We start from the raw sequence: 12,065 nt of genomic DNA, 5'->3' as shown, positions 1-12,065 counted from the left end.
ATACGTCATTTGCAAATATCTTCTCCCATTCTGTTGGTTGTTTTTGGATTTTGTTGACTGTTTCTTTTATTTATTTATTTATTTTTAAAGATTTTATTTATTTGACAGAGAGAGACAGCGAGAGAGGGAACACAAGCAGGGGGAGTGAGAGAGGGAGAAGCAGGCTTCCCGCTGAGCAGGGAGCCCGATGTGGGGCTCGATCCCAGAACCCTGGGATCATGACCTGAGCCGAAAGCAGACGCTTAACGACTGATCCACCCAGGCGTCCTGTTTCTTTTGCTGTGCAAAAGCTTTTTATCTTGATGAAGTCCCGATAGTTCATTTTTGCCCTTGCTTCCCTCGCCTTTGGTGATGTTTCTAGAAGTTCCTGCCGCTGAGGTCGAAGAGGTTGCAGCCTGTGTTCTTCTTTAGGATTTTGACAGACTCCTGTCTCACATTAAGGTCTTTCAACCATTTTGAGTCTGTTTTTGTGTGTGGTGTAAGGAAATGGTCCAGTTTCATTCTTCTGCATGTGGCTGTCCAATTTTCCCAACACTATTTGTTGAAGAGACTGTCTTTTTCCATTGGATATTCTTTCCTGCTTTGTCGAAGATTAGTTGACCATAGAGTTGCGGGTCCATTTCTGGGCTCTCTATTCTGTTCCACTGATTTGTGTGTCTTCTTTTTGGGCCAGTACCATACTGTCTTGATGATGACAGCTTTGTAATAGAGCTTGAAGTCTGTTATTGTAATGCCAAGAGCTTTGCTTTTTTTCTCAACATTCCTTTGGCTATTTGGTGTCTTTTCTGGTTCCATACAAATTTTAGGATTATTTGTTCCATTTCTTTGAAAAAAGTGGATGGTATATCGATGGGGATTGCATCGAATGTGTAGCTTGCTCTCGGTAGCATTGACATCTTCACAATATTTGTTCTTCTAGTCCATGAGCATGGAATGTTTTTCCATTTCTTTGTGTCTTCCTCAATTTCTTTCAAGAATATTTTATAGTTTTCTGAGTACAGATCCTTTGCCTCTTTGGTTAGATTTATTCCTAGATATCTTATGGTTTTGAGTGCAATAGTAAATGGGATCGACTCCTTAATTTCTCTTTCTTCTGTCTTGTGGGTGTATAGGAATGCCACTGATTTCTGTGCATTGATATTATATCCTGCTGCTTTACTGAATTCCTGTGTGAGTTCTGGCAGTTTTGGGGTGGAGTCTTTTGGGTTTTCCACATAAAGTATCATATCATCTGCAAAGAGTGAGAGTTTGACTTCTTCTTTGCTGATTTGGATGCCTTTTATTTCTTTTTGTCTGATGCTGTGGCTAGGACTTCTAATACTATGTTGAATACAGTGGTGATAGTGGACATCCCTGCTGCATTCCTGACCTTAGGCGGAAAGCTCTCAGTTTTTCCCCATTGAGAATGATATTCGCTGTGTGTTTTTCATAGATGGCTTTTATGATATTGAGGTATGTACTCTCTCTATCCCTACACTCTGAAGAGTTTCGATCAAGAAAGGATGCTGTACTTTGTCAAATGCTTTTTCTGCATCTATTGAGAAGATTATATGGTTCTTGTTCTTTATTTTATTAATGTATTGTATCACATTGATTTGCGGATGTTGAACCAACCTTGCAGCCCAGGAACAAATCCCACTTGGTCATGGTGAATAATCTTTTTAATGTACTGTTGGATCCTATTGGCTAGTATTTTGGTGAGAATTTTTGCATCCATGTTCATCAAGGATATTGGTCTGTAATTCTCCTTTTTGATGGGGTCTTTGTCTGGTTTTGGGATCCAGGTAATGGTGACCCCATAAAATTAGGTGGAAGTTTTCCTTCCATTTCTATTTTTTGGAACAGTTTCAGAAGAATAGGTATTAACTCTTCTTGAAATGTTTGGTAGAATTCCCCTGAGAAGCCATCTGGCCCTGGGCTTTTTTGGGGGGAGGGGAGATTTTTGATGACTGCTTCAATTTCCTTAGTGGTTATAGATCTGTTCAGGTTTTCTATATCTTCCTGGTTCAGTTTTGGTAGTTGATACATCTCTAGGAATGCATCCATTTCTTCCAGATTATCTAATTTGCTGGCATAGAGTGGCTCATAATATGTTCTTATAATTGTTTGTATTTCTTTGGTGTTGGTTGTGATCTCTGCTCTTTCATTCATGATTTTATTTATTTGTGTCCTTTCTCTTTTCTTTTTGATAAGTCTGGCCAGGGGTTTATCAATCTTATTAATTCTTTCAAAGAACCAGCTCCTAGTTTTGTTGATCTGTTCTACTGTTCTTTTGGTTTCTATTTCATTGATTTCTGCTCTGATCTTGATTATTTCTCTTCTCCTGCTGGGTTTAGACTTTATTTGCTGTTCTTTCTCCAGCTCCTTTAGTTGTGTATTTGAGACCTTTCTTGTTTCTTGAGAAAGCTTGTATTGCTATATACTTTCCTCTTTGGACTGCCTTCACTGTATCCCAAAGATTTTTTTTTTTTTTTAAGATTTTATTTATCGGACACAGAGAGAGACAGAGAGAGAGAGAGCGAGCACAAGCAGGTAGAGTGGCAGGTAGAGGGAGAGGGAGAAGCAGGCTCCCTGAGGAGCAGGGAGCCCGATGCAGGGCTCGATCCCAGGACCCTGGGATCACGACCTGAGCCGAAGGCAATTGCTTAACCAACTGAGCCACCGAGGCACCCTTGTATCCCACAGATTTTTGAACAGTTGTGTTTTCGTTTTCATTTGTTTCCATGAATTTTTTTTAATTCTTCTTTAATTTCCTGGTTGACCCATTCATTCTTTAGTAGGGTGCTCTTTAGCTTCCATGTATTTGAGTTCTTTCTGATTTTCCTCTTGTGATTGAGTTCTAGTTTCAAGGCATTGTGGTCTGAAAATATGCAGGGAATGATTCCAGTCTTTTGGTACCGGTTGAGACCTGATTTGTGACCTAGGATGTGATCTATTCTGGAGAATGTTCCATGTGCACTCGAGAAGACTGTGTATTCTGTTGCTTTGGGATAGAATGTTCTGAATATATCTATAAAGTCCATTTGGTCCAGTGTGTCATTTAAAGTCTTTATCTCCTTGTTGATCTTTTGCTTAGATTATCTGTCCATCGCAATGAGGGGGGTGTTAAAGCCCCTACTATTATTGTATTATTGTTGATGTGTGTCTTTGATTTTGTTATTAATCGGCTTATATTAATTGGCTGCTCCCATGTTAGGGGCATAAATATTTACAATTGTTAGATCTTGTTGTATAGACCCTTTAATTATGATGTAGTGTCCTTCCTCATCTCTTATTACAGTCTATGTTTTAAAATCTAATTAGATTTAAAGATTGCCACCCCACTTTCTTTTGATGTCCATTGGCATGATAAATGGTTTTCCACACCCTCACTTTAAATCGGATGTCTCTTGGGATCTAAAATGAGTCTCTTGCAGATAGCATATCGATGGGTCTTGCTTTTTTATCCAGTCTCATAGCCTGTATCTTTTGATTGGGGCATTTAGCCCACTTACATTCAGGGTAACTATTGAAAGATATGAATTTAGTGCCATTGTATTGCCTGTAAAGTGACTGTTACTGTATAATTGTCTGTATTCCTTTCTGGTCTATGTTACTTTTAGGCTCTCTCTTTGCTTAGAGGACCCCTTTCAATATTTCTTGTAGTGCTGGTTTCGTGTTTTCGTATTCCTTTTTTTTTTCCCCCCCTGTTTGTCCTGGAAGCTTTTTATCTCTCCTTCAATTTTCAGTGAGAGCCTAGCTGGATATAGTATTCTTGGCTGCATATTTTTCTCATTTAGTGCTCTGAATAATCATGCCAGTGCTTTCTGGTCTGCCAGGTCTCTATGGATAGGTCTGTTGCCATTCTAATCTTTCTACCATTGTAGGTTCCAGATCTCTTTTCCTGAGCTGCTTTCAGGATTTTCTCTTTGTCTCTGAGACTCCAAAGTTTTACTATTAGATGTCGGGGTGTTGACCTATTTTTATTGATTTTGAGGGGGCTTCTCTGTGCCTCCTGGATTTTGATGCCTGTTTCCTTCCTCACATTAGGGAAGTTCTCTGCTGTAACTTGCTCCAGTATACCTTCTGTCCCCCTCCGTCTTTCTTCTTCTTCTGGGATCCCAGTTATTCTAATCTTTCGTCTTATGGTATCGCTTATCTCTCGAATTCTCTCCCTCGTGATCCAGTAGTTTATTTCTCTTTTTCTCAGCTTCTTTATTTTCCATGGTTTGGTCTTCTATATCACTAATTCTGTCTTCTGCCTCATTTATCCTGGCAGGTAGAGCCTCCATTTTTGATTGCACCTCAGTAATAGCCTTTTTGATTTCGACTTGGTTAGATTTTAGTTCTTTTATTTCTCCAGAAAGGGTTTCTCTAATATCTTCTGTGCTTTTTTCAAGCCCAGCTCATATCTTTAAAATCGTCTTTCTGAACTCTAGTTCCGACATCTTAGTAATGTCTGTATTGATTAGGTCCCTGGCAGTTGGTACTGCGTCTTGTTCTTTTTTTTGAGCTGATACTTTTCCATCTTGTCATTTTTCCAGAGAATAGCTGAATGAGAGAACAAAATGCTAACAGGGTAACAGTGTCCCCAGAAAATATACACTAAACAAATTAGAAGAGTCCTGAAACCGGGGGAAAAGAAAGTAAAGAAAGAAAAAAAGAAAAAGAATAAGATATAAACAAAACCAAAAAACAAAGCAGAGTATGATCAGATATGATCAGGCTGGTGCATAGATCAGTGCCACACACTAGATTTTGGGCGTAGTTTGGTCCATTAGAAGAAAGTGTCTCCCAAAAGTTTAAAGAAAAAACTTATATATGTACAAAAACAAGGGTTAATACGATGAAGGGATGGAATATGACTGTAATTTTATAAAAGGAATTGATAAGAAGTTGTTTGAAAAAAGAAAGAACAGTTTTAAAAAAAAAGGGAGAGAATGTGATCAGGCAGGAGACTAGAACAAAGCCATACACTAGAGATTTAGGGTATGTTTTGATCTGTTAGAAGAAACTGTATCCCAAAATTTTAAAGAGAGAGCAACATATATATATATATATATATATATATACCAAAAATAAGGTTAACTATTATGAAGTGATAGAATATGACTCTAAAAAGAAAAATAAAAAAAAATTTTAGAAAAGGGATTGATAAGATTTTGGTTGAAAAAGGGAATCATGGGAAAAAAGCCATGACTTCTGTGGACAGTATTCCCCTAGCGCTGGAGTTCTCCTGTTCTCATTGATCGGTAAACTTGGTCTTGGCTGGCTGTTCTTGCTGATCTTCTGGGGGAGGGGCCTTTTGTCGTGGTTCTCAAATGTCTTTGCTGGAGGCGGAATTCCCCCACCCTTGCCCTGTCCAGGTTAAGTAATCTGCTCAGGTTTGCTCTCGGGAGCTTTTGTTCCCTGCAAGCTTTCCGTACAACTTTGGAGGACGAGAGTGAAATGGCGGCCTCCCAGTCTCTGCCCTGGAGGAGTCGAGAACTCAGGGCACCACTGCTCTGTGAGCCCCCAGAGAAAAGCAGTCAGTCACTGCCGTCTCCCCAGTCTCCAGCCGCACTCCATGCTCACCCGGCCTGTTGCCGAGCATTTCTATCTCTGGCACATGACCCTGTGTGGAGTCTCCAAACACAACAGATCCTTGTGGTGCACTCCCCCGCCGCTCCTCCTGGGGGAGGAAGAGGAGTCTCCCCGGATCTGCAGCTTGTTGGGTCCCTGCTGGAGGAGCAGTGGCCTGAGTGTGTCACGGTTTATGGCAACTCCGAGCTGAGAGCCCACTCCTTGGCTCCCTCTCTGCAGCCGGCTTTCCTGCTCCGATACCTGGGAGCTCTGCCGCACTCAGTCACCCCCGGTCTTTCTGTGACCCCAAGTGTCCTGGGACCACATGTCCCAGCGAGGATTCCACCCCCAGCTTAGCCACTGGAGGGATGTCCCTCAGCGGAGCAGGCTTCTAAGATTTCCGATTTTGTGCTCTGCTGCTCTATCACTTGTCCGTATTGGCTGACAGGCCCCCTCCCCCACCGTCTGTCTTCCTGAATATCTCCTCGGATTCGCTTCTCCACACATCCTATCTTCCAGAATGTGGTCGCTTTTCTGTTCAGTGAGTTTCTGCTATTCTTTTCTTCCATCTCCTGTTGAATTCGTAGGTGTTCAGAATGGTTTGATCCCTATCTAGCTGAATTCCTGGGAACAGTTGAAATTTAGGTCTCCTACTCCTCCGCCATCTTCCCCAGTAAAAAATATCTGTCCTTTATTCATTAATGTTGCTTATTACATTGATATTTATATGCTGAACTTACCTTGCTTTTGTGGGATATATCCCACATGTACATAGTGTATAATCTCTTTTTTTCATGTTCTGAATTAGGTTTTTTTAGTAATATGTTGAGGACTTTTATATCTATATTCATTTTGGTATCTAGTTTTCTTGTAATGTTTTTGTGTGGTTTGGTTATCACAGTAATACTGGTTTCAGTGCTCTTTCTCTTTCTCTATCTTTAATAATTCGTGGTAATTTTTCCTTAAATGTTTGAAGGCATGTGGTTTTGACTTCTATTTGCCGAAAGTTTTTCATTTCTAAATCAGTCTCATTAATTTTTATATTGAATTCAGATTTCTAAATTTCTTCTTGAGTTAGTTTTGGTAGTTTCTAGTAATTTATTTCATCCAGGTGATCTAGTTTATTGGAAATATAGTTCATAGTATTTGCTTATTTTTCTTTCTCTAAGGTTGATAGTAATGCTCTGTCTTTAATCCTGAGCTTAGTTGTCTTTTCTTTTTTTCTTCATTAGTCTAGCTGAAAGTTTGTTAATTTTATTTCTTTTTTTAAAGAACCAATTTTTTGTCTCATTGGTTTAAAAAATTTATATTGTTTTATTTTCTAGTTTATTTCCACTCTCATCCTTATTGTTTCCTTCCTTCTGCTTCCTTTGGGTTTCAAATGCTCTTCTTTTTTCCAGGGTCTTAAGGTAAATGTTTAGGTTACTGATTTAAGATCCTTGCCATCTTTTTAACATGAGCATTTATTAGTTACAGATTTCTCTTTATGTTGTACTTTATGCACATCCTGTAAATGTCAGTATATTTTCATTTTCATTTATCCAAGTATTTCCTGATTTCCATCATGACTTCTTTTTTGACTCTTTGGTTCTTTAGGGGTGTGTTTAATTTTCACACATTTGTGAATTTCCCAAATTTCCTTCTGTTATCAGTTTCTGATTTCATTGCATTGTTGTCAGGGAACATATTTCATATGACTTCTGTCCACTTATACTTACCAGGATTAGTTTTATTGCCTAACATATGGTCTGTTTTGGAAAATGTTTTATGTTCGTTTCTGAAGGATGTGTATTCTGCTGTTTGGGGGTTGAATGTTGTATAGATGTCTATTAATAGTCGAACTTTTATAGTGTTATTCAAGTCTTCTGTTTTCTCACTGATTTTCCTATTTTATGCATTGTTGAAAATGGGGTATAGAAATCTGCAACTATTATTTTTTAATTATTCTTTCAATTTTGTAATTTTTTTTCTTCCTGTATTTTGAGAGTTTGTTGTTAGGTGCATACATGTTTATTATTGTTATATATTGTTGATGAGCTGGCCATGTTTTCATTATAAATGTTCTCCTTTGTCTCTAATAACAATTTTTGCATTCCATTTTGTTTTCTATTAGTATAACCACTGCAGGGCTTTTCTGACTCCTGCTTGCATGGTATATCTTTTTCAATCTTTTATTTTCATTCTTTTTTGTCTTTGAATCTGAAGTGTGTCTGTTGTAGACAGCATATGGTTGGATCAGTGCTTTTTAATTTGTTGTGCTAATCTCTATTCTTTAAATGGTTTGTTTATTCCACTTACATTTAATGTAATGATACATGGGTAGAATTACATCTGCTACTTTATATTGGTGTTTTATGTGTGTTATGTCTTTTTTTTGTTTCTCATTTTTGTTATTGCTTTCTTTTGTGTTAGATATTTTCTAGTATGCTAACTTATTTTTCTGGTTTTTTTGCAACTTTTTAAAAGTTTATTTGTAGAGTTGAGGTGGGGTTAAAATTAATAATTTAACACAGTGTAGTTTGGGTTGATATCAACTTAATTATAGTGGTATACATACACTTTTTTATACAACTCCAGTATATCTTACCCTTTGTGCTGTTGTTATACAAATTATATTATTATATATTGTGTGCCCAACAAAACACTTTATATCATTGCTTTATGCAGTTTCTTTAAACCTGTATATTTCTTGTTGTTGCTTATGTAGAAGAGAATTAACATACATAGTAGGCCTCATTGCATATCCCTAGAATGAACTGCTTCAGAGGTCTACCCTTGGCTAGCATCTGAAGACTTATCAGGGTCCATACCTGCCTAACTGATAATAATGGCTTACTGTGCCTAAGCTCCTTATACAAACGGTATAGTTTATGCTGGACACCTGCTTTTCTTCTGGGAGTTAGGAATTTTGGTATGTGCTCGGCAGAGGATATCTATTGATCAGCTTCTCATAAAAACCCTGGGTCCTGAGTCTCTTAACTTTCCTGGTTGGCGACATTTTACATGTGTTGTCATAACTCATGTCTGGGTGGGGGCAGGAGGAATTAAGTGTGTCCTCTGTGACCCTATTTAAAAAAGATCCTTAAGAGCTAGCCCTGACCTTCCCTGGACTTTGCCCCATGTGCCTTTTTCCTTTGCCGATTTTTCTCTGTATCCTTTTGCCATAATAAATTATAGCTTGTCAGTGTGACTATATTGCTGAGTCTGTTGAGTTCTCTAGCAAGTCATAGAAACTGGGTGTGGTCTTAAATACTCACTACATACTGCTTAAAACAACCTAAGTTTATTGTCTTAAAGTTTTGGAAGTCAGAATTCTGAAATGAGTCTCGCTGGGCTAAAATGAAGTTGTCACCATTGCCATACTCCTTTTGGAGGCTGTAGCGGAAAATTCATTTTTCTTGCCTTTCCCACTTTCTAGCAGCTGCCATATTCATTAGCTCATGGCTATCCCAGTCCATCTTCAAAGCCAAAAGTGACTGGTCAAGACTTTATTATGCAGCATCACTCTGACATTCACTTTCCTGCTTATTCCTTTATTTATAATGATCCTTGTGATTATGTTAGGTCTGACCCCAATGATCCAGGGTAATCCTCATCTTAAATTTGTTAATGTATCATATCTTCAAAGTTCCTTTTGCCATGTAAGGTAGTTTATATGTAAACGTTCTAGGAAATGAGATATGGACACCTTTTGGATGGACCATTTTTGTACCTATCACATTCACATACAGAAGAAATGAAAGGAAACAAAAAACATTTTTGTGGTCTTTTATGTTTAGATATGTAATTAATTACCATTACTGGTGCTCTTTCTGCATGTGGATTGGATTTACTGTCTAGTGTCCTTTATATTTTAGCCTGAAGGACTCCTTTTGTATTTCTTTTTTTTTTTTTTTAATATTTTGTTGTAGGGTAGCTCTAGTTATAATGAATTCTCTGTGTTTGTTTATGTAAGATTGTCTTAATCTTGTTTTCAATTTTGCAGGATGGTTTGCTGGATATAGAATTCTTGGTTGGTAGTCTTTTTCTTTCAGCACTCTGAATGTTATCCACTGCTTTCCGCCTTCGTAGGTTATCGCTGAAAATCACTTAAGCATCCCTTGTACATGATGAGTTCCTTCTTTCTTGCTGCTCTCAGATTCTTCATCTTTTAATAGTTTGGGTGTGATGTGTCTAGGTGTAGATAACTTTGATTTTATCCTACCTGTAGTTTGTTGAGCTTCTTGGATGTGTAAATTGTTTCTCACCAAATTTGGAAAGTTTTTCACTATTATTTTTTGAAATATCCTTTCTGCACCTTTATTTTTCTCCTCGTTTTTTGGGACTCCCATTATGCGTATGTTGGTGTGCTTAATGGTTTCAGACACTGTATTTTCCAGCTCTGAAATATCTGTCTGGTACCTTTTTAAAATTTTTGTTTTTTTATTGATATCCTCTGTGATGAGTCCTCATTCTCATACATTCTTCAGTTTTTTAGTCATGACTTCCTTAGTTCTTTGAACGTATTTAAAATAGCCAATTTAATCTGTCTAGTTAGTCCAACATTTGGGCTCCCTCACAGTCAGTTTCTGCTGATTTCTTTTTTCCCCCATGTATGGGTCATACTGTATTTATATATCTCATAATTTTTTCTTGAAAAAGTAGTGTGCCACCTCTGGAACTCAGATTTCCCTCCCATTCCAGTGTGTTTTGTTTATTGTTCTTAATTTGTTTAGTGACTTTTGGGCACTAATTTTTTTAAAGTTTATATTCTTTGTTGTGTGTGGTCACTGAAGATTGCTCAGTTAGTTTAGTTGTTAGGTGAAAGCTTAGGGCCTTCTTTGGCCTCTCTTGATTATGCAACAGTTCTGGGCGTATGTGTGACTTTCAGAGTCCCAGAAATGTGTTGGAGCTATTCAGACCTCCTTACTGAAATCTCATTCCTCAACTTGTCTAAAACCTAATTTTTGCCCCAATAGTTCTCCCCTTTCTCAGACCATTGAGATAGCAGCAGTTGTTCTTGGTAGGTTTCAGCAAACACCCCAAGCTCTTTGCACTGGAAGAACTTTAGTCAGGTTAAATAAAATCAGCCTTCCAAGTTGGTTCTATTGACCAACCACTAGATAGGTCGTATGGCATTTTTTTTGGAATCAGACTTTGAAGAAGTTCCAGTCCCTTTCTGCCCTCTCCAGTGACAGTCAAGCTGCTTATATTCACAGTGACTGTGGACTGTTGGTTTACATTGCTATTTTGGAGCTAGGGATGAGGGTAGAGATAGGAATAGGAAAGGTCAGAGGCTCTCTTTTTACCAAGATTCTTAAGTGCTGCCCAGATTACTGCAAGCCTTTGGGTAGTTCTAGAGTTCTGAAAAAGTTGATTCTGACAATTTTTTCTTTTTTGGAAGAGAGAATTTTTGTAGATATTTACTATTTTTTTGATGTTCTCCTTTTTTGTCCTTAAACATGACCTTTTCTGTTCATTTTTATATCTGCCCTGTAGGAATTTGAGTTTATTGGGTTACTCCTATGATTTTTTACTTTTTTGGAGCACCTCAGTGGCTCAGTTGAGAGTCCAACTCTTGGTTTTGGCTCAGGTCATCATCTCATGGGTTGTGAGATCAAGCCCTGAGTCAGGCTCTGAACTCAGTGCAGAGCCTGCCTAAGATTCTTTCCCCTTCTTTCTCCCTCTCTCTCTCCCTCTCCTCCTCCCCCCCTGCTCTCTCTCTCTCAAATAAATAAAGTCTTTTAAAAAAGAGATTTTTTACTTTGGGCAAGGGGAAGGAAAAAAAGATTTTTTACTTTGAAAAATTCTGGGTTTTTTTTAGCTTAGATAGACAGGATCCTGAAAAATATTGAGTTAAATTTAATATGGAATATAATAAAGATCCTTAGTTCATTCTCAGTAATTGAGTATCTTGCAAAAAACACTTCTTCCTAGCAAAATGTATGAGGTATTAATATTGTACTATTCTCATTAATGTTATTTATTCTGACTTTTTTGTGTGTGGCTGCCTCTTCTGTTTCTTTTTATCACTAATGTGTTCATCTTTTCTCTTCCTAAGGCAGTAAAGAATGCTGATGGAAGAACCATTTTCCTAATTTTCAAATTGTTGAGCTGGTTGCCATGATGGGTGAGTTCAAACTAAAAGCAACTTTTGTCTGTAATTAAGGGATAAAATGGGGAAGAAATATTTTTCTCTGTGTGTATGAAAAACATTTTTATAAAGAAGTTTTATGATTGTAGACTTATATAATGTTTTGTATTTATTTACTTAATAGATTTTTGATTAAAGCACTTTTTGAGTTAACTTACAGATTTGGAATAAGCATGTCATGCAGGATATCCTAGTAGGGATATTCAAAATAAACTGCTAAGATGGATTGGGACTTACTTAGAGTCTCATGTCCAGAGGGAATACTAGATGAAGAAACCTGACTTTTAAATTGCCCTTCGTTTGTATGTCATCTACCTAAGAAGTTACTTTTATTTAAACGGTTCTCTTTACTTTTCTACATCTACAATAGAAAAAATGTACTCATTTTCTT

The 12,065-nt window shown here is 37.6% G+C and overlaps 1 protein-coding gene across 2 annotated transcripts in view; it reads left to right on the top strand.

Annotated features, from left to right (window-relative positions):
- MAP3K2 (mitogen-activated protein kinase kinase kinase 2) overlaps nucleotides 1-12,065 on the top strand; it is an 87,558-nt gene that overhangs the window by 38,017 nt on the left and 37,476 nt on the right. The window contains exon 2 of one of the 2 annotated variants that reach the window (XM_028101253.2): nucleotides 11,586-11,650. In XM_028101253.2, the coding sequence (XP_027957054.1) occupies nucleotides 11,644-11,650 (7 nt within the window). In that variant the 5' untranslated portion in view covers nucleotides 11,586-11,643. Of the gene's footprint in view, nucleotides 1-11,581; nucleotides 11,651-12,065 lie in introns of both variants that reach the window. The other variant, XM_028101252.2, reaches the window with a different exon arrangement.

This window comes from Eumetopias jubatus, unplaced genomic scaffold (assembly GCF_037043125.1).
Source record: "Eumetopias jubatus isolate StellerSeaLion01/CBP00866 unplaced genomic scaffold, mEumJub1_p1.0 scaffold_3, whole genome shotgun sequence".
Lineage (NCBI taxonomy): Eukaryota > Metazoa > Chordata > Mammalia > Carnivora > Otariidae > Eumetopias > Eumetopias jubatus.
The sequence above is the reverse complement of the archived record's forward strand: the minus strand, read 5'-3'. Positions and strand labels throughout refer to the sequence as shown.